The sequence below is a fragment of the Microchirus variegatus genome (genome assembly GCF_963457635.1).
Source record: "Microchirus variegatus genome assembly, chromosome: 4".
Classification (NCBI taxonomy): Eukaryota; Metazoa; Chordata; class Actinopteri; order Pleuronectiformes; family Soleidae; genus Microchirus; species Microchirus variegatus.
Genome location: NC_139805.1, coordinates 17,698,967 through 17,722,211, shown reverse-complemented (window position 1 = coordinate 17,722,211; position 23,245 = coordinate 17,698,967). Strand labels below are relative to the sequence as shown.

The window sequence follows — 23,245 nt, the reverse complement described above, 5'->3', positions numbered from 1 at the left end:
ATGTATTATCTGGTGCAGGTGCATGTGCACGTGTGGGCGTGGGCGAGTTGGATTGAAAGTAATGTTTAAAGTTCGGTATTTGCTTGTGTTTGTCTTCATTGACTAATCTGTTGGCAGGTATAGCAACACGAGTTGCTGTAGGAAACATGAGTTATAATGCCAAATAATCTTAGTGTTGCACATATTCATTCATCAAATTTGTGTATGAAAATATGCAAGACTGTATGCTGTGCAGGACGCAACGCAACCATAGTCTGTTTCATTTTGGAACAACTGCCTATTAGCATTCTAATGGCTGTCTGAGAGAGCGAGTTCCACCCCAGGCCAGAGGCAGACAGGCCTGCCACTGCTGCTCCATGATCCATCTGCATGGTAGGAACCATCCATCCAGTGGATAGCTACAGGCTGCAGACCAGCCTTTTGTGTGGGCTGAGCACTGTGACTGCTCCCTCTTGTACCTCCGTAATAGGATTACATTAGCCAGGTTCCTCTGCTCCCTTAGCTTTCTATTTTCTCTCTCTCTCTCATGGACACATAAAATACTGAGAGTGTGTGAGTAACTGTCCACTTGGCCACCTCATGTTTGCACATAATGTCATACATCCAGGTCATAGATACACAAAGGTCATTGAATCGCTGGACTTGAAGATGTCTACCCTTTCATTCATGAGGCTTCCTGAGTTCTGAAGTGAAGAAGCCTCTTGCATGCTACTGATTCAATGACTTTTGGATGTTTGGCACTTAGACTCCTTGCCTATGGCCATGTGAAGTGATGCTGTTCAGCCGACACTTTTCTGATGCTATTTGGTTTTCACTTTTTGTTCCCAATTTTTTCTTTGTTTTGGTGGTTTAGTGAGGGAGGAGGAAAGAGGAAAATTCACAGAACAAGAGGCAGAGGGTTTTGTTCAGGGTTTTCCTCAAGGAGAGGCTGCCATGTGTAAAATCTTGTATAGAACCAGCAATTGTGTTTTGTTGGGCTGCACCAGCAGCACTAAGCTGTTTGTTAAAAACCAATTTGTTAATGTCTTAAGTGCCGCACTAGTTTTCCCTCAAGGACAAAGATTTATATTCAACATAACCTGCTAAGACTCCACTGGAGAAGACAATCGAGAAAGATGATACTCCAGAGGAATTATGCAAAAGATGTCAAAGACAAAGAAAACTGCATTTTTGTAGGCCATTAATTTAACATCTTGACAAATACTTTTTTTTATTTTTTTAAACGCGTAAATTCAACAAACCTTTTTTTTTTTTTTCGCATCATCTAGTTTTTCATTGATACTTTCAGGGATGATTTCCGAAATAATCTCTTTTCTGTTTAGTTAAACACAAAATTATATGGGATTGATTAAAACGGTCGAGCTCGTAGCCACAATAAAATGATTGTGTTATTAATTATTAATGTATGGGTTTTGATATATGAAAAATCTTAGGATAATCATTATTATTGTTGACACACTGTTTTGTTTCTGTTTTGTGCACCACTCAAAGCCTTGGATTGGCCCCAAAAGGTGATTTGATCATCACAGGTTATTGGAGTGTAAATATTAAACCATATTTTTACATGTAGCTGTCTTTTGGAATTCATTTAAAGTCTATCATATTTTTGTAAAAAGAATTACGACATAATCCCCCTTTGATATGATACTATGTGGATATGTGTCTGATACTGATATCACAAACTCATTTTAGACCTTTTTGAAGCTGTTAACACCTTAAAGCTGATGCATTTTGAGCTATTTTTCAAAGACATAACTCTCCAACAGTGAAACAAATATTATTTTTTTATTTACATTTCTACAGTATGTGCATATCTGTCCGATATCCGATCCAGTGATTCTGGCCAGTATTGGGCATTCATTTCTATCTAAATGTGAAATCTTAAAATGTGCAGTGTATTGATTTCTGATAATGGGTTAAAGCAACACTCATTTCCAATCTTTAAAAAAAATAGTATATATTATATATAGTAATAATGACCCTGAGCAAATAATGAAAGTATTCTCAGAAAGTGGTTGTGCTTCAATTATTGAATAGCATTATTTAGACTCCGATAGGAAAGATGACCTTTGGCGGTCATTACTAGCTTCTAATAGGTTGTATTTGGCAGTGTCCGCCCTGTGAATAGCTGTGATGCTGGTATGAGAGATGATTGATTTGATGACACATCTGTCTGGAACACCTGCTGCTCTGCTGTGTATATCCTCTCTTTGTCACTGCGCGGTAGCTGCAGCTGGGTCTGGTTCAACCCTCTGCCTGCTCTTGCATTTATCTGCTGTAAATGGCTCAGAATTTCATTGCGCACCGGCCAAAAAGCTAGTCCATGCATGCTTGCCTGCTTCTTCACTTGCCAGCCACAGTGGTAAGCAAACGAGGACTGCGTGATAATTCGGGATTATCATTTATATTCCTTGTCTTTGTGGTGTCGTAACAAGTCCTTGTATGAACACACCACACGCTGAATGAATGAGAGAATGTGAGATCATATTTGGACGAAAGTATTCGTTTGGAAATTAGATTGTTGTCATAGAGTTGTCTCAGTAAAACTGATAAAAAAGATTTAATCGACCACTGTAAACATGAAATTTAAAGTGTTTCATATTTTAAACCACATGGCCTTTTGCTGCAGTCCACGATAAACTAATGATTGCTCTTCTCTGGATAGCTTCAGTGGAGCAGAGCAAAGTGTTTGTGTGTTCGCACGCGTGCGTGCGTGGTTGTTTGCATCTCCTGACTAGTGGATTAGGTCTGTCCAATGGCAGAAGGAGAGGGATCTCCTTTGACAGTGTGGTAGTTAGCCCATCTGTCTATAATCAGCTCCTTCCGTGTGTGTGTGTGTGTGTGTGTGTGTGTGTGTGTAGGACTGACTTTGAGCCCTGTGGTCTCACCTGTTTGCTAACAGTTTTAACGCCTGAACAGCTGTTAGTCATATACAACTTCTCAGTTCAGCCTTCAACGTGACAGCATGGACTGGTCTCACGGTTTGGGCAAAGCTGTCATTAATAGTATCATTTATCTAAGCACCTCCAACAAAAGGGTGCACACGGTCTGATCTCACTTTTTCCCTCCCAAAGTCTTTGCTTTGATTACGACAATCGTTCATTCCTGCGTGCACCACATGAATCTCCAGTACGTGTGTACCCACATATAAATCAGAAGCCTATATTTAGAATGCTTGTCATGTAATCATCTACTATGCAGTCATCTTATAGACAGCTTTGAGAATTGGAAGCTGGGAAATAGTTCCCATTGGATTAATTATCCTTCCACTGATCATCTGGATCTTTTTGCTGTGGCTAGTATACTATGTGTCAGTGATGGATGGATGCAACAGCCCAGTACCTTGCTCTCTGTAGGCATCGTTTTGGTTGTAAGAGAATTACCAATAGCTGAAAAATATGCAGCTCTATTCACATACAAGTCAGACAGGCAACAATCAACCCTCAGAAAAAGCTGGACAGTGATATAAGGATTTGATACATCTTTCTTCAAAAGCAAATCCTCAGTTTGAAAAAACAAGGTTTGATTGTGTTATTATAGTGTTTGGTCCTACCAGTGCATGCCCATTTGTAATGTTTCGAGTCTATTGACTGAGAACCTTTAGGGACACTGACAATGATCTATTATATTTGTTTGATAGGCAGTTATTTGTGATACTAATGTTTGCTCTCTTGCTGTTTCTGTAGGGAACCTTGGGCGTGTTGACTACATCAGTGAGTTTGAGTTTGACCTCTTCATCAGGCCTGATACCTGCAACCCCCGCTTCAGAGTCTGGTTCAACTTCACGGTGGAGAATGTCCGTGAGACACAGGTCAGCATGCTTTGGTCTTGTATTGTGCTACTATGTAGAAAATGGCTCTGCTTCCAGTTGTTTTTTGTTTGAGAATTTGATGATTCCTGCTATTACATGTACTTATCAAATCAAATAATTTTCTTTGTGCCAAATCACAACATACATAATCTCAAAATTAGGTCCCATAGAGGTACCAAATACACACACAAGTTTGTGCAGCTATTCTTCTTTGGACACTGCATTGACTATTAAGCATTATCACTAACCTTAACCATAACCACTTAATGCCTAACCCTCACCTGATCCTAACCAAAAGTCAAAACTTAGCCTTAAACTTAACCAGTTCCCCAGAAACTAGGTTCTTCCTTTAATAGGACCAGGAGTTGATCTCCATGAGGACCACTGGTCCTGCCAAGGTCAATGTTTATGCCTTAAGGGCAAATTGTTTGTAATGTTGGGCTGTAGGAAACATCTTTGTGACGACACTTAATAGATGTAAAGCTTTCTCTTGTCCAAAACCCCACTCTTAATCGTCAAACATCAATGTCTAACCCTAACCCTAAAACACCTTTATACGTGTGACAGAATGTGAAGACCAGCCAAAATGTCCTCAGGACTCGGCATCTGAATAAATGTCATTTTTTTCTCTAAACAAAGATCAAATGATGTTCACAGATGTTTGTTGACACTGTGTGTGTGTGTGTGTGTGTGTTAACTGATTAAATATATGTAAATGTATATGCCCTTTTTGAGCATGCTTTTAATTGCCCTTGGAATCAGAAAAAAACCTGCCTGCTACTCCTTTCACAAACATATCCATAGTTTGTGAGCAGTGCAGCATGCCTCATTTGCATGCCTCATTGGCCTCACCACGCCCCCCACTCCCCCGTTATGATTCCACACCGCCCTTTAACACATCTTAGTGCATTAGAAAGTTTGTCTATAATACCTTTAAGTTTTCTCCCTTCTGAACTGAGGCAGTTTCCGATTACCTGTCTCACTTCTGGTCACAGTCTCTGAGCTTGATTCTGCCACGAGCAAATGCTGTGTGATTGGTTGTCAAAAGTGGTCACGTGCCACAGAGATACGCGCTATGTGTTTAGCTCGAGAGAGCTGGAGGCTGGTTCTACCATGTAAATATAACTTTGCATTATAAGAAGAAAAAAAAAAACGTAAATGATGGGGTTTTAAGCGTGACTACTGCTGTGTAATGTGTGTGCATACAAGTTGTCAGGCTTAGATTTGAAGCAAACAAAAAATTAGAGATAAATTATAGAGGAACCAGTCTGAAGACAGCCAACATAAAGACAGGGTGAGGAAGGTAGAAAGACGGAGAGCAAAGGAGCTTTATAAAGATGAGAGTGATAAAAAAACAAATATAGATCCATACAGAGGAAAGGGAAAAAAATATGAAAAAGGATGAATCCACAACACGCTGTTGCTGCTGCCTTCCTGTAGTGTCCAGCCCAGCCTATCTGAGTCTATCAGGCCTATCAGCCCATCTCCCTGCAGTGCTGTAGTCAGCACTAATCACATTTTATGGCTTTGAGATGAATGGGAGACCTCGGCTTGGAGCCGGATCGATCCCAGGGCCAGATAGACCAGCAGCAGCAGCCTGCAGCCTTGGCCAACAGGATATTTGCTGCTGAGGCAAAATGACAGCGAAAGTGTGGGAGAAAGACGGAGAGAAAGGGACTGGGGAGTGGAATACAACGCTGTAAATGACAAAGGAGTGATAAATATCAGGTACAGGAACACACTGTGTACCATGGCTCATGCAAGAGCAAGCTTTCAGGTGTCCAGAGCTGCTGCAAAACTATTTCCATTGCACATAACTATGCTCTCTCTCTCTTTGTAGGAACCCTCACAAGCTTGTCTTTCTTATCTATCCAATTTCCGTCTTCAAAGAGATGTTGTGTGAATTTAATCTACTCAAGTAGTAGGTGTTGTTAAGTGCGGCCTGTGCATTTTTTCAAAAGTGAGTACACATGTGTGCGTGTATAGATGCCTGGACTTGTCAGCTTACATACTTCTTTAGTTTACATACTAGTAAGTGCTTCTTATTGCTGTGAAATGAAATGAAAAGTAAAACATTAAAATTAAACAGATAATAATAATAACAGCATGAGTAAATAAACCAGCCAAGTGTAGTTATGTGGGCAAAGGCTGTGCTATAGAGATATCACTGGGTTCCAGGGAAGAACTGGACTGTTGGAGTGTTTCATCCAGCTAAGCCTTGCTAACTCTCAGCCTGAGCCAGGGGAATAGGGAACAGTAAAAGCCTGTGATATTGGAAGTGAGATGGCCATTTTGAAGGAATGTAAGCTGGTGAAACAGATTTGGTCTGCCTCAATCAGCTTAGCAGCTTTGTGGAAATTGGCTTCACCATAGCACTGGTTATGATGGATGGATGGCTGGATGGATGAATGTCTCTGTATTGTTTGTCTTTTTCTTGTTTTTTTTTTTGTTTTTTTTCCCAGACCCACTCACTTACATAATATGCCCAATTCTGGTTGTGCACATGACAAAGTTTCATACCATACCAATTCTTTGTTCTGACCATTAGGCAGATACTTGGCAGAAGTTGGATTGAGTCGAGCAAAGTCCTGCAACTGGTATCCTGCAGGTAACCCACAACATGTATATTAAATGACAGGTATGGGCACAGGTAGACGGGGGTTTAAAGGTTAAGTAAGTAGTTTATAGTGCCATCTAGAGGAGAGGCTGAAATTTACAACAAAGACCTGCTGCTCTGCTCACCCCCTCCCTTCCCTGAGCGCTACGGTATCCGCAGCCGGTCAAATGTCGTCCTCGTCGTCATTCTCCGTGTCAGCAGATGAGGTTCGTGAGGCGAGGGAGAGGGCGCGCTACCGCGGCCGTAGCAGACGAAGCGGAGAGGGTGGAGGCGGGACTTCTGCTACAAGTAAAGAGACGCTTGATTTGTTCGCTCGCGTTTGTCCTTACAGGCTCCGGTAGAAACATGGCGTCTCGCTGCTAACAGTGGCTATGCAACCACGGCCCACGACCGTGTTATTTTACATGACTTTTTGAAACACTATGAAAATGAAACAAAAACTATTATACATCGACTAGACAATGCAGGAGCACATAATATGTATAAAAAAGTGGATTTTGGGTTATATAAACCCATAAATACTACATAGTGTCCCTTTAAATCAAAATGAGAAAGAAAACCCATAAACTATGACTAAAAATAAGCATAATTTTTTATCAAGCCTAATTAGCTGCATTGATGTTTTTATTGTCTACTACAATTTGTTACTCCCCAATTCTTCATCGCTGGAGAAATGAGTAGGCAGCTGACTGACAGCAATGAGGTAGTCATTTTAGATTTGTGGACAGATTAATTCTGTGAAATTGCTTGTACCTTTGTCACTTTACATTACTTTGTAATGCCATAGTGCTACATGCATATCTGAATGGGACAGCAAATCACACACCTCGGTTGACAACTTAAGACAGGTGTCATGCAAGTCATGAGTAATTACAGTTAGGATGAGCTTTAAAGTAAGTGCCTATGTAGACTTTGTACTTAATTACCATTACACAAAGAGGTTGGGTTCAGGCAGTTGGCATCCGCAATGCTTCATCACTGCAGTCCTCTGGATACCAAGCTATGGGAGTGAGAATTAAGTGCAAGACTCCATTCTTGAGCCTCTTTGGCAGTTTGGACTGGCTGTGAAACTTTAATCTGAATACATTTTCGCTATGATATGTAATAACATTGAACAGTACAGAAAACAAGTAAAAAAAGGGGAAAACAAGAAAAGGGAAATGAGAGTAATGCAGCTACAGCAGAAATGAAATTGAATTGCTATTTTCTTTTATACTGGTCTGATGTACAGTATTTACTCATATTTGACAAGGTGTACATTTTTTCATTATATTGGCACTCATATTACCTATTGGAGCCATTGATGTTACAGTATTTTGCCCACTTGTCTTGAAATGAGGGAAAATAATGTACTCTACAAGAATGTTGACAGTTTAGTGGTCACGTGGTTGGATTCATAACAAAGCTGTATTTTGTGTTACATTGTGTTCTTTAGAGCAGCAGGTCTGCAAATCCCATTTAATTTCATTAATATTACAAAAAGTTGGTATCATGCAACCTTTATAAAAGTTCTAAAACATATCTTCGTCCACACTGAGTGAATTGCAAATGGACGTCCAAGTTCCAGCTGCCAGTATTTCATTTCAGCCCCTGCCTATGTTATGACCAGAAACCAGTGGATGAGTTGATATGATACCCCATTGGGTAAGTTGATATGCCATTCCAGTCTGCTGTAGGGGTGTGCTTGATGTCAGGCTCCGTGAAGGGCACGGCTGTGAGCTATTATTGTAGGAGCCTTCAGGGAACCATTCACAGAAGACAGGCAGTAAAACCTTGCACTGAGTACCTTCAACTCTTCCAACTACTATAGGGGTGATTTGTAACCCTCGCTTGTCCAGAGAAAGCGCAGAGTCGAGTGGTTATTCTCCATAATCAGGAAAGAGGACGAATGGAAGCAGAACAGTCCATGTGTTAACTAGATTCCCCACAGATCCATCTTCACTTCCCTCGTTCAGAAAGTGCTCACCTATTTGAATTCATCATCGGTTATGTTATGCAATTTGTCATGGAGAGATGAGTTCAATGGCACATTAATTTAAATATTAAACAGGATGTTAAAACTATCATGAAACCATTTCAGATCATGTCTCGACAATGCTAATCAAAGAGTTCTAACAGGGCTACCACTATGAATATGTTCTTGTCTCCCATTTTGTGAGTCATATAGCACATGCTATAGTGTATAATAGTAGTGTTCAAATGATGCCAAACATCCTTTTAAAATGTACCTTTAGTCATTTGTGTTCTTATATTCTATCAATATTGATATACAGATATAGTTTGCTATCATATACATTATACAGAAAAGAATCAGGGTAATGGATGTGACTCATACTAAATATTATGATTATACAGAAGTGGGAATTGTTGTTGTTGGAGGAAGATAAGTAAAACATTCTAAATACAGCATGTTGGAAAAAGTTCTGGTAAGACAGTTGCTGATTACAGTGTTTAATGTCCATGCCAGCCTGTGTATTAGTTGTCTATAAGTGAGCTCAATGCTTCATCAGTTCTGGACAATCTCCTGGTTTGGACTGTCTGTCTTTGCCATTTGTGGATCAAGATGCAACTCACCTCTGCTCCACATGGTTTCCTCAGAGTTGCAGAAGTGTCAAGGAATGCTCAATCCTCCCTTGTCTACCCCTCTCTCCTCTCTCCTCCATCCTTCCCTCCTCTTTACACTCCATGTATCTCTGTACCATCGGGCCTGTGTTGTAAAGTCCTTCAGCAGAGACCAAAGGTGAGGAGGACAGGCAGGTCTCTAGCGAGAACTGGATGTGAGCTATTCTTTGCTGGCATGGTGTGGCCATGCTAGTTGGTAGTGTTTTATTTTGTGGCACCACACATGGTCTGCCCATGGGATTGCTCGGTGGATACACAGCTCTAGATTTACTCATCCATAGACATGTTTTTTTCAGTTCTACCCATGCTGTAAATTTATGCACACAGGATCAACAGATGCACATTCTCTCGCACACAAAAGCTAACTAACATGGTTGTCAACAGGTCTACATGTCTTTTTTTGCTGCACGCTAGCCGTCCATGTCATTTTTATTTCTTTGCATTGCTGTTTTCTTTCTAGTCAGCCTCTGCAGCATATGCCACAAGATAGATATCATGTGGCAATGGTCTTCTTCTTCTCTCTCTCTTTGGAAGTTTTTAAGCTTCCCCTCTCCACAGTCCCCAAAGAAGAATCACTAGCTTCTTTGTGACTCTGCCAAAGGGATTATTTCAACACAACTCATAGGCCTAGAAAGTTTAGAAACCTTGTTTCAAACACTTGGAAGAAGTTGTGGAAAGAGCTGTGTGGTTTTGAATGACGTAATCATTGACAGCAGAGGGTATCATAATTGACCTTGTTCAGTTAAGGTACACTAAGGCATCCTTTCTTATTTCCAATGCTGACACTCCACAGATCACTTCATAATAGCAGGGACAAAAGAATATGACAACAGCATAGAATCCATTTTCAAATTGTCTCCCGATAGCGAAGTAAGTTTTCACTGGGTTATCTCTACTGACACAAGGTTCCTTATCATATATTTTTTTTTTTTTTAACTCGATTAACTTAAAAAGGATGCGCAGACCTTAATCACATCGTTTTATTATGCATTTGGACTGTCTTTATTCAAATTCAGGGACTCATACTCGACTTTAAGCTCAAAGTTTTGGGGACATTCAGGGTAAAAAAGAAAAATACATCATACACTCATAAAAGTATAATTTTCCTTTTACCCAACGATCTGTCACAATAACCACCTACGGCACTTTTTTTTTACAAAAACAAAAGTAAAAACATCAAAAAGTGAGTCAGGATAATAAAGTTTTCTAATTTTATTTTTGTTTGATATGCCATGAAATGACTTGTGACATCGATATGTTAGTGCATCAGCTCATTAGTGCAGTCATCAGCAGGCCATCTATTTGAAGCCTGGCATTTTACAGTAGATGCTGCTTAAGCGGACTGAATCAAGATGATGGGTTCAAAGCACCATATATAAAGACAGGAAAAGAAATTGATCATAAAAATTTGAAACATGTTTATTGTTTTATTTAGTAAGTAAAATTGGGCACAGACAGTCTTGTATAAAGTACCTAAAAGGAATACTTGAGTGAAATTATCTTATGTTGAAGTTGATGTCACTTTTTTATAATATTACTTCAGCAAAAGTATTAAAGTATGTGACATTTACTGTATTTAAGTATAAAAAAGTAATTTTCTGATATAAAATGTACTTCAGTTTTAGAAGTAAAAGTAAAAGTAATACAAAAGTGAGTAAGGATTGAGCCATGGTATCTCAGTGGTTGGGCAAGTTGTCTTTCAATGGGAAGGTTGGGGGTTCAATTCCGGTCTCTGGTAGTCTATATATGTCCTTGAACAAGACATTTAACCCCATGTTGCAGCAACTTCTGATTTTATTTGGTAGTAACGCGTAACAAATATAGATAGAGGAAATGTAGTGAAGTAAAAGTACACAACTTATGTTGGAAATGTACTGGGGTAAAAGTTGCTAGAAATACAAAGTGCAGTTATGTGAATTTTGTACTTAAGTACAGCAACAGAGTATTTGTACAATGCTGGGCACAAATGTAGTCGATCTGAAAAGTGCAGCTTGTTGTAAAAGTACAATCTTTCTCTGGATAAGCAATGACACTTGTCATTACTCGTCTTTGGCCACTGTAGTGCACAGTGCATGACCATCACAAAATGCAAGTTATCTGCTAAAGTTACAGTAATTCAATATACCTACAAAAATCAACCCTCAACACACAAATGTGTAGTTACAAGTATACATTTTTAAATGTATACATTTAAATTCTTTGTTTTTGTTTAGTTTGTATTGGAGGCTGCTTGTGGTAAAGCTCCATCAGACATTTGCATTCACTGAATTGGGAGAGCAGGGTTGCAGGCCATGGCATGAAATACAGGGTGAAAGAAATCTGAATATCACCAGGTGAGGACAATAGTAGCTACACCTCACAGCTGGTGAAAAGGAAATTAAACCAGAAAAAAAGTAAGTAAGTAAGCAAGCAGAGGGGAAAAAAGCAGATGAAAATTGCTGAGGTTTGAGAAGGAAGCATGGTATGGTGCCTTAGTAAAGGCCTTGTGGAGCTGCTGTGCATCTGCATGAAATGATGAGCCTGGTGTCAGGACATGGATCATCCTTTTACACAGAGTAATGAATACAGATTGCACACCGGATAGAGAGGCTCTGCAATCTGCTGCACCACAAATGAAACAACTGCCGTTCTAATCAAATAGTCTTTTCATGCCAGCGAAGCCCTCAACTTGGGCTAAATTCAATTCAGATTCACAGATTTGTGGGTTGGGGGTTGGAGAGATGCAGGAGGCAAGGGGAGATATAAACGTTGTAATTAGAGTATTGTTTAATGTGTATGTGTGTAGACAAGTGCGATGTGTGTGCATGTCGGTGTTGGGGGTGGTGGGGAGGGGTGAGAGCCCCCCCCCCCCCCACGGCTTCACTTTGTCGTTAACCACTTGGTTATTTTAGATAGCAGTTGGAGGAATGGTTCCAATCACAGCAAATACACACACACACACACATACACACACACAAACGCACACATTTAGCTAATTATGCCAACTAGTGGCTTGGGAGAACACGCTCTCTGTATTCTGTATTTAGGGAACAGTGAGGAGCTTTGAAGGAGAGCCGCAGTGTCTCATTGATGCTGCTTTTGTTTTTTTGTTTGTGTGGTTTAATAATTTAATCAAGCCAAACGTCCTCCTTCTCTCTGTAACTGTCTGTTGGTGGAGGCTAATTACTCTGCAGATTGTTCTCCTGGTGCTAGAGATGAGAGTTTAGATCTGGGGGGGGGGGGGGGGGGGGGAGAGGTGCTGATGGCTTTAATTTAACAGTGTGCTGATGGGCTAAGCTGTCTGTCGACTGCTGTTTTATTGTTTTGGGAGGCTGCTGACGACTTACTATTCTAATATGCACCATCTGATGAGAGTGCCCGCAATGTTGTAGTGCATCTATCTATCTATCTATCTATCTATCTATCTATCTATCTATCTATCTATCTATCTATCTATCTATCTATCTATCTATCTATCTATCTATCTATCTATCTATCTATCTATCATGTGGTATTTACTATTTGTCTGATAATAGTAGTCATTTGCCAAAGTAAATATATGTTATTTTCCAAAGATTTGGTGGAATATTTACTGAGGCTAAACAATTATTGTGAGATTATGTCAATTAATGTTAGAACTAGTATATTTTTTTAAATAAGAAAATGCTATGGAAATGAGAAATATCTGTACATGCTTCTTCTCTCCCATACTTAATTCATAATTATTTGTATTTGATATCTGGTCTTTGCCCACTTGCTGGCAGGCTGTTAGCGTCTGTGTGCTTGGAATTTTGGAATAGATGTAATATTCCAGTGTGCCGTGTGTATGACTATCACAGCACATCAATGAAAAGATCAGAGCCTCAGCTTTGATTTAATGTTCACAGTGGATTGCTGTAACATCCCTCTCTGCTGCTCATAAAATCTTAATCAGATGTGATATACACTGGGGATGGTCGGGGAAAGTCGGGAGAGTTAACCACATGTTTAACTATGTCTGTGATTGGGGTTCCACTCACTGAGCATCCTGCAATGAATTAGAAATCTTGCACTATGGTTAACTCAGAATTTGCGCGTTTAGTCAGCGATAACAACAACTGACCGTTCTGTCACAACATTTTACTCTACATTCTATCTTTGGCTCGGCCGAATCGTGTAACTGATTAGATTTTAATGCCTCTGGCTCTAATTAGTATTCATGTTATCAAGTCAACAAGCAGACAGGATTACGAACAACCTAACCGTTAACTGTTACATACACTACTGAGCATAAATAGATGTGTTTAAATGCTGTGGTGGTGAGGTGTGAGCTGGGCTCGTCCATGTGTTGGTCAACAGACTGTTGTTGCAGGAGGAGCCGTGCTCCATCATCCTTGGAATATATGAATATAGCATTGGTTTGTATGGATTCTTTTTTCTCCAGTTAAAGGAAATGGTTACTCTTTCTGTGGCCAATATACGTACAACATGTTTTGTTCTAAAATGATGATAACATATTCTCGCCATTGGTTTTGTGTCTCACTGTTATGGGTCAGGGTTGGTGATTGTTTTTGAAAGTATGAGGCTGCGAGCTGAGAAGCAGGGAGTGGTAAAGTGTTTGCTTCTGAGGGTTGTTTCAGTGTTGATTTGATGTTGTGCTGCTTTTTTTTTTGCAGTGGGGGGAGACACTTTGAGTTTGTGCTCACACACCATGTGGTTAGGTCAAGTCAGTTGAGCTAATTTACTCTATGTGCTGTCAGTGACACTGTGTGGGGGACTATAGCTGCTGGTGGAATGCCGGCCCAGAGAGCATGCTGTGAGGAGAGACATTTATAGTCACTCTAGTGGCAAGAGTTTACATGTTCAGTCTCTAATACACCCATGTATATTATGATATAATGTGTTGGCTGTGGTGCTTGCGTGGTCGATTATGGCTCATGCAGAGCTCTATATCCTGTAGGGGTGGGGAATCGGTATCAAAATGACCGGATCAATAACAATCAACAATATTTGTTACACAGTTGGAGAATTATGTCTTTGAAATGACTCAGCACAGTTCATAAATCGTCTTAAATGACTGTATCATACTCATATTGATATTGGTAGATGCTCAAGTTTGTGATATGTGATACGGACACAAAAAAATGGTATGTTCCCACCTGTGGTAGCAGGTAAGAGTATTTTCCACCATCATACATTGGAACAGTAGTCTCAGATGTGTGTTTGTTTGTGTGAGTGTGTTTCCCAAAGAAAGGGTTTTTCTTGTTGTTTGTTCTTGGTAACACTAATGGTTCCAGTAAGAACCATTTTAATCAAGAGAACCCTTTAAAACCCCTTTCCTGAATAAAGGATTTTAAAAGAGTTCTTGGTGGAACCTTTATAAAGAGGCTCTACCTGGAGCCAAAAATGGTTCTCCTATGACGACAAGCTGAAGAACCGTATATGGTTCTACTTAGCACTTTGATTTCTTAGAGTGTAGGCTCATCAGCACACATGCTTTTGGGATTTTTTGGGACATGACCCTAACCTTAACCATCACACTTACTCTATATCACAGCATGGTAAATTCCTTTGCTGCGACTGTGAATGAACCCTAGATCCAACGTCGTAGGTCCTTAAAGGTTGTGAGGACTTACCAAAATGTCCTGAACCAACATTTGTATGAAAACATAAACACTGATAGTCAAGAGAATTTCAACCATGTGACATTGTTTATCCCTACAACTCTATTTTAGTCACTAAAAATGCCATTTATTCCTTAAACTGCTATGGCCCTGCAGCACTTGTTCTCTACAGAGCTAATTGGTCACATTATGGTCAAATTAAAAGCAGAGTACATCAAACCAGATTAAATGGGGTAGGAATGTGAAATTTTAGTCACATTTCTGTTCAATTAGGCGCATGTGTCTTGCATTGCTGAAATTCCCGTTATTTGTATGGGTTTTAAAATTCAAAAAACGAGAATATTGAGTGATGTAATGTGTTTGCGGGTACACTCAAGATAATATAATACAAAAACGAGAAGGCCCATAGCTTCTCTAATACTTTGTCAGAGGAGGCTGATGTTTGGTTATTTTTGACATCAAATCTTTGTATTGATACTGCTCTCCAAAGTACTCCCCGCACTTTGCAGTGAAAGCAATTTCATGCTGAGCCAAAATATTACCAAGTAGAAGCAGGTGGGACAAAATCGACTTTTGCCCCACCAAGTACAGCAGTAATGTTTTGCTGCTCCACAATTGAGCTAAACTGGACAGTTTAGCTCCAGTATTTACCTTTACTGTCAGTGAACAGCTTTGATCTATAATGACTCTTCGTTTCAAAGATGCCCTGGCTCTGAAAGCAAAATACATTTTAGCGGGGTTCTCTCTAACACAGGCATCATAGTCTAATAGATACTCGGGATGGAACAGTTCACAAAATCCATAGTTTATATCACATCACGATCAGATATTCTTAAGGACATGTCCTGAAAAGATGCAAAAAAACAGCATGATTAGGCACATCATTGTAACAATAACAGATGAAAGTGATGTGATGTGAGAACAGAAAGAAGGGAGACGTCGCTGCATTTAAACATGTTTTTCATTTATTTGGCAAAATGTTGACTGTCTGTTCTGTCAAATTTTAAAAGAATAGGTTTTCTTGTCGCTAAACAAAAACAGACTAACAGCAAACACCGAACAGACAGAAAAAGATAAACACCCCCATTACTTTAGTTATGGCTTTTGTCCTGCCTGACGTCTCACAGTGTGAGTGGCTGTTTAAATATTGTGGCGAGTAGAAGTTGCCCTTTCTTACCCGACTCCCCGTGCTGTCGATTGTCACACGAGATGAGCAAACATATTTGAAGTGTTGCAGCTCGTGTAACCAACATGTGTTGCACAGTACTTGCATACAGTTGGTGTTTTATCCACTTCTTTTTTTTACCGCCGTCATCGTACAGGTTGGTAACTCGAAATCCAAAATGCTCCTATGCAGGACAACAATGCAATGCTGCTTGCACCTTCCTCTAACTCTGGCCCTCCTCCTGTGTCTTCTCTTGCTTTTTCTACAACTGAACCACAGCATCCAACACTTCACTGGGTTGTTGGTGTGAGGCCCATTTATACTCCATTTTTGTCTGTTTTACATCCGTCCGTCTGTCCCAAACGTTATGTCCGTCACTACCCTACATGCCGCCGTGAACCGAACGGACCAAAAGTTACACGAACCGTGACATGCATACAGAACGGAAATGATTTAGTGTGTTGTGTGATATCTCTACCATGGCAGCAGCTCTGCTAGAGAGGGTTTGAGAATAAACAGATGTTGTTTGTCTTTCTGATGTTGAGATTTAGCATCTCCGGGGATGTGATGGACCTGTGCCTTTTTGTAGGCTCATGAAGGAATCAGAGATAGAAATAGCTCCAACAGTCAAACCCTGTTGTACACTGCTCTGCTCCCGGACAGTATGGTCTTGTGGTTATCCTGCATTTGAAATAAAATTCATACGGTTCAGAGAACGAGCTTTCCTCTTGAGATGATCTTTTTACACGATTTCTCAGATTTTCAGATTGTGCTTTACTTGGGTATCTTTTCAACATAAATCTGAAATGATTGCTTTTAAAGCTCTTGAAATGGATAAATGTTAGCAAGCAATTACTGCACAGCAAGTGCTGTATGTTGTTTGAGGATAAACTTTCCATAGAACTCGATGTATAATGATAGTTTTGATTTTTGATTTTGCTTTGTGACACAGTGTGGAGGCAGATGAGAGCTGGAGACGTACAGCATAAACAAGTGTTCCCAACTCTAATTGTCCTATCATCATCGTCAGCCATTGAACACCTACAGACTATGTGCTGTCAAACCATGTTTCCCCAAGGGGGAAAACTTGTCTCTGCGGCTACAGAGACTGCTCTGGCGAGCATACATCAGTGTACTCGGATAAAAAGACTGAAATGTTGAGGACTAAAAGAATTATGGGGAAAATGATATGGGGGAAGACATAGATAAAACAGACAGAGAGGAGAAGTTTGGCATATAATGAGCAGTTGGAATGTCAGGGTTGCTGAATTAATCAGACTCCTAGTGCTCATTCAAAGTATGCAGAATGCTTTTCATGTGACAAATGTGTAATTTAGGAGGATTTTATAACCCCCCCCTCCCCCCACATCTCACACACATACACTCACACACATATTCTTTAGAGGTAGGCCGGAGGAACAAAGCATTTTCCTGCTTCCGCTCATAATGTCTGTGTGTGTTTTGAGAGCGTCTACAATTATGACAGTCAGAAGAGATGGAGGCTTTAATTACAGTCCTATTAACACCAGCTCCCATCGCTCACTGATACCGTGAGTGATAGAATGGGATGTTTTCATGTTGGCGTCCAGCCTTTTTATATTTTATATTTGACACCATACTTTTGTCAGACAAAATACACTTTGTTGACTTTAAAGATACTTTTAACACCCCACAGAAACACAATATTTATTTAAACTTGTCGTCTCATAAGTAATGGCAGATGCCGTGGGGGGAAAAATTGATTCTTAGATGCAAACTAAGAGTCATGACTCAATGTGGTAAAATCAATGATTGGAAATAGAATAAAAGAAAAAAAACTTCTCAACTAATATGCATTTACTAGACGACTTGCCAAATGACACAGAACCAGCAGGGTGGTAAGTATTGTTTGAATTTATGAAAGGTTTTCATTGAAACAGTCGAGTGTGACTCTGTTTCAGTGCAACAGCACAGTTGTATCCGAGCCAATAATTCAGTTGTTCACGATATCTTTTTTTTTAATGTAAAACTAGTATTCTTTTGGAATTGGGGACTTGTATGTGGAACAAAATAAAAGCAAGATAACCTTTGTGAAATAAAGTATTTCTTTTTAAATCTTTTGCTACTTTTTGTTGCATAGGTTCACAGGTATTATAACCATACAGGTAAACATCTAAACTGTATGCTGCCAAATCACATTTACAGCTATGTATTAAATAAAATGTTATTTTTTTTGGATGTCCTGTTTTACACATCTGCAAATGTGTCACACTGTATGTGTGTGTGTGTGTGTGTGTGTTGGTGGTGCAGTTGAGCCCAGGCTGTCCATCATCAACCCAACTGCATTAACCTCGGCCTCCGTGCCTGCAGGGCCCACCGCTTCCATTTCTCTACAACAAATGCAGGTCCTGGCCCGGGGCACCCTGGCAGCCAGCATAGTTAATGACTTATTTACTGTTTAATGGCTGTATATTGCACCACAACAACAATTAATGAGAAAAAGCCACATTCACAAGCGAGGGGCAGCCATGTGGTGGGGGCTACTTCCTCCGTCTAACTTTATCTGAGCTCTACCTTCTGCTCAACCCTGATAAACTCCTGCACACCTTACACAGAGATAGACAGGCTGACAGCTGCAAGGACAGGCATATTTTTTTATTATAATTTGGAATAAAGAAAAATGCACACCTTGGATTGAACTTATTTTTTTTATAAAATCTGCTGGAATTAATTTTTTTCTATTCTGGCTTGAACTAAACCATCTAGTCACTGTATCCTTATTTGGCTATTGATCTTATTGATCTTTTTTTCAGACTTGGCCAATGTCTCACATAATTCTCTGTTTAAAATGCAACGTATTATCTCCAAAAACGGCATCCTATCCCTTTATTTTTCACCCTGCTTTTATTCCTCTCTACCTTCCCCTGATTTCGACAGTCCTCTGCCTTTTCTGTTGTCCTCTGTTGTTCTCTGCAGCTCTCTTTAGCCTTGTGAATACCATCGCTCAAGCAGTGAGCTGTTGCAGGCACTTTGTTGCTGACCATGGTGCTGAAAGCCTGCTGCCTTCCAATTGCCAGAGTGTTCATTTCATGGTTCATATACCCCGTTCTCCATTTGTCAGAGTGCCGTTAGCTCCAACGTTTATTTCTTTAACCCCTTCCCTTACAAATAATAACAAATCAAATGCACATTTGTTTCACCTCACAGCCACAGTTCTCCTGGAATTGTCAGGCTTTCAATTAAGGTGGCGGCATGTGTTATGTGTTGAGTTGGGTGCAGGGCATTTTGTCTGTAGTTTGAAAGATGTCAGCCCTTTTGCGCTGTCATTTTTTTATTTTATTTTTTTTTACTGCTGTGCACTTTAAACTTTGTGTGTTCTTGGTTGTGGTGTGTGATCAACTGAAATGCCACTCTGCTGTATTCAAGCCCTCCCATACTTCCCATATTAAATCACCACAGTCATTACAACATATGTAAGCTTACATGCAGCCTCCATCTGGACACATTAGATTTCCAATTTCCACGTAAGCCTCCCCCGCATATACGGCTGTTTTTAAAGAAAAAGGAAAATGCTAATGTTGAAATTTGAAAGAAGCATGAAACTCTTTGGCTTGTGTAATGAGCAGTTTAAAATCCCTTTCAATATAAACTAGTTTAATATTCCAGTACTGTCTTTGGCATTACAGCATCACAAAAACATAGAATTTATTGTATGGGTTTTGCATTTATCTTAAATACAGATGATTTTGCCTGAAGGTTGTTCAAAGTTCAGAGACTGTAAACAGTGTGTGACATTTATTATACAATTCATACGGAAAATGTGAATATTCTTAAACATAAACTGTAGTTACACCTCCACAGCTATAGTTAACTCTCTTTCATTCCATATTTCATTCCCTTCAATGTCCTTCGTTTAGATGGCCACCTTTTTTCGTTCCAAATTGTCCTTTATGCCAAGCTGGATTTGTGAGCGGTGCTATGCCAGACACTAAGTAAATGTGTTTTTCAATCTGTCTGCTCCCCAACTATCCCACTCTCGTCTCTCTCGCTCTGCCTCTGGACTGCCTCCAGTCCCCAGTGTTTTTAGGACAATCTCAGTGTCGTCTCATCTCTTGCCTGCCTGCATGTCTTCCTACCTGGCTACCCATTTCCCCTGCCATCAGTCCTCCCAGGTCTCGATAAATAACCCTGCACCTCTTTGGCCCTCAGCTCTACTGGCTGTAGCTGGAGCACATTTGTTAGAATATCACCTGCTGCAGAGGGGAAATTGATACTGCTGCAATGTGCTCTGGGCAATAGAGTTTTGTGTTGACTTAAAATGCCACAACACAGACAGTTGTGGGGAAGTTCAGATTTAGAAAGAAAAGAAAACACTTCTCAGGTTTTCTATCAGATGTTTTTTTTTTTTTTTTTTTAAGAACAGCAACTACTGATGTTGACTTGAAAAAGGTAGAATATAAAATGTTGTGCCAGACATTACTCTACAGGTACAAAAACAAACTGAAAGATAATATAACTGTTATGTTCATTAAGTGCACAGTCCGTTTCACAGAATATTTTTGTTAATGTAAAAATATTGAATTGGTTTCCTCTTAAAGACACATGCAAGTCCCACTTCACTGTAGATATTGGGCTTTTTTTTTTAAAAGGATACTTCATTAAAATATGAAAAACTGTTTAGTCTCTTTGGTTTTACTTCATTGCTTCAGAAATGGGCCAATGATAAGATGAAACATCCCCAGATGACCAGGTAAGAGGAAGAAGCAAAAGTTACTCTATGAAATCTGCCATTATCCAGATGGCACCATTAGCGATTAAGCCAGAACATTTCTCCCCTGTTATAATTGACTCCATAGGCTATTAGGCAGGTTGGCACTGCGAGGTCCACTGGTGCACACTCCAGATGTTCTCTTTGTGTGTGTGTGTGTGTGCAAGTTTTTGTTACTCTTTGGGACCTTTTCTGCTACAAATGTAGGACCATTAAAGCCTGGTCCTAATGAGGCAGAACCCTATTTTTGAGGCTCTGGTAAAGTTAGAATTAAGATGTGAATAGTGGTTAGGTTAGGGTTGAGACATTGACTGGTTATGGCTGAGGCAAGATAAGATAAGGCCTTGGCTAGGTTGTCCATGTGTATGGGAGTCAATACAGAGTCTGAACAAGCTGCACATACATGTGTATATACCTGTATGTGTGTGCTGTGAGCCAGAAAAGGGGAGTAAGTTTGGCTGTTGTTGAAGTTGCTTGTCCAGAACTGCTTAGAGATGGACATAGGGTTGGTGGGTCCTGGGAATAAGTCTCTTTTAATGACATCAATGTCTCTCCCTTTCTCTCAGTGTCAGTCTCCCTTTCCTGATCTTTCTATCTCTGTGTCTGCCTCTCCTCTTTCTTGCCTTGGGGGAACACAGATTAAAGTGTTCTGTTTTCTGTGCGAGATGTTTGTCTCTGCTTTTTGGGCTTATATGAAGATTAAATTATCTCTCATTTGTTGTCTGTCCTTTAGTGTGTGTAGGCAAAGTGATGTTTGGCAGACATTATTAAACGCTGCTATCGTGAAATAATACTGAGAGGCCATTTGTTTGTCTTAAAGCTGACTGCTATGGCGTTATCTTTGCATATTTGTTTTTACATGTTTTATATTTAATGTGGAAAAAAAGGCATGCTTACTTATTTGACGTTGTGCATCGACACACCAGGCAGTGCATTAACAGCTCTTGCGCGCACCGTCTTATCACAATCTCAACTCCAAAGTCTGCAAAGAGAGAACCATTCCCAGAAATAACTCTGTAGCTTACATGAAATAGCCTTCTGAAGTGTTTGTTTTACATTACGGTATGGACTTTCAGTAATCCTTTTGTAGCTTTAAAAAAAGCTAGAAATCCATTAATTATTCATCTCCCCATGGCTGGTGGTAAAGCGGAGAAGCACTCTAGGGTTTCCATCAGCTATTAGTAAACAAATCAATGCTGCAGGCTGAGCTCCCTGTCAGTTTAGAGCCATCTGCCCTTTGCTATGACTTTCAAGTGGAATCCACAAATGGACACATGATAGTGCCACTTTGGGATAAAAAAGATGCTTTTAGAGAGGAAAATTCATGTTGGCCGTGGGCAGGGTTTCTGTAAGTCATTGAGACTTCATCAGTTATGCAGGAATCTCAATGCACAGACAAATCCCTCTGTGAGAACGACACTTAATTTATTTGTGGCATTAATCTAATTTGCGAGAAGAGTTACGGTACGTAGTTACGGTACTATCCCGACCGGTTTGGTTCAACACGTTATGCCTCAGAGAAGACACCTGCATTTGTCATGACTCACCCAGCAATAGGTATTTGATGTAATCAAACAGCACAGTTTGAAACCTCTAATACAATTTCTTTCGAAAGATACCTTGTAATTTGGTATCATCGTAATTATGAACTAAATTGTGAACTGTCTGTAGGGGAATTAAATTAGCCAACAGACGAGGAATAATATGATTGGGAACTGGGTGAAATCAATACAGCACTGTTCTCAGTCTTGACCTGGATCCTGCCTGAATGTGGATCTTATGGGGATTCAGCCTAATTCAATCTGGTGGAGCTAACATGCTCCCTGTTCCCTCCACATAGTTGACAACAACTCTGTCTTGATTTAGGTTTCTGGGCAGGAGCCCTGCCGGGGGGGGGGGAGAGCTAGGAGGAAAGTTGCTGCAGCTTGATTTTATCAGTCTGATTGTTTGAAATACATGTAGACATATAATTCCTCATACAACACCCGGAACAAGCCGCGCAGCCGTGTACCCTACAAGGTCCATGCGACAGTTGTGAATACAAAACAAAACCTTCTTAGACAGTGCTCTGATGACGACCACACAGTCACTACATTAAATGAACAGCGTTTTCATACACCCTCAGCGTGTTGATAAATGGTTCCTCTGCAGAGTGTATAGAGATTCTCATCCTCAGCTGCAACTGTAGCGACTGCCACCACAGTTCAGTCTGATGGATGAGGCCAGCGAAAGTGAGGCACAAGGTGAAGTTGTTTATGGAGATGCGTACTGGAAGAAAGTAACGTTTAAATTGGTGATATCGCAAAGCCCTTTATCTCAAAATGTCCAGCCATTTAGTCATTGATTCTATCGTGTACTTTATTTTATTTTAAGCTATACTTCTTTTTGTATATGAGGTCAATGTCCTTCCTTTTGACTGTTTTTTGAAGAGCAGATAGAAAAGCAGTATATATCCAGACGAAAAGGGTTCAGCACTCACTTGTCTTTGTTTAACAGAATATATATTTTGTGTTGTTCTAATGACTGCTTGACATTCCAGTTTGTTGTACATGCACTCTCCATGGACATGATAAGAACTTGATAGCTCGCTTGAGGTGCTCTTTTCTTATAGGAGCAGATGGCTTCTTACCATTATTTTATCTTTACAGATAAGATAAAAATAAAAAAAATCCAGTTTACACAGCACAAAGGTAATCAGAGC

The 23,245-nt window shown here is 40.0% G+C and overlaps 1 protein-coding gene across 1 annotated transcript in view; it reads left to right on the top strand.

The window, feature by feature from the left end:
* Window positions 1-23,245, top strand: part of agbl4 (AGBL carboxypeptidase 4) — a gene marked incomplete at both ends in the record, with an annotated part of 311,410 nt that overhangs the window by 12,189 nt on the left and 275,976 nt on the right. The window contains one exon of the mRNA XM_083888196.1: window positions 3,687-3,811. Within this exon, the coding sequence (XP_083744322.1) occupies window positions 3,687-3,811 (125 nt within the window). The remainder of the gene's footprint in view (window positions 1-3,686; window positions 3,812-23,245) is intronic.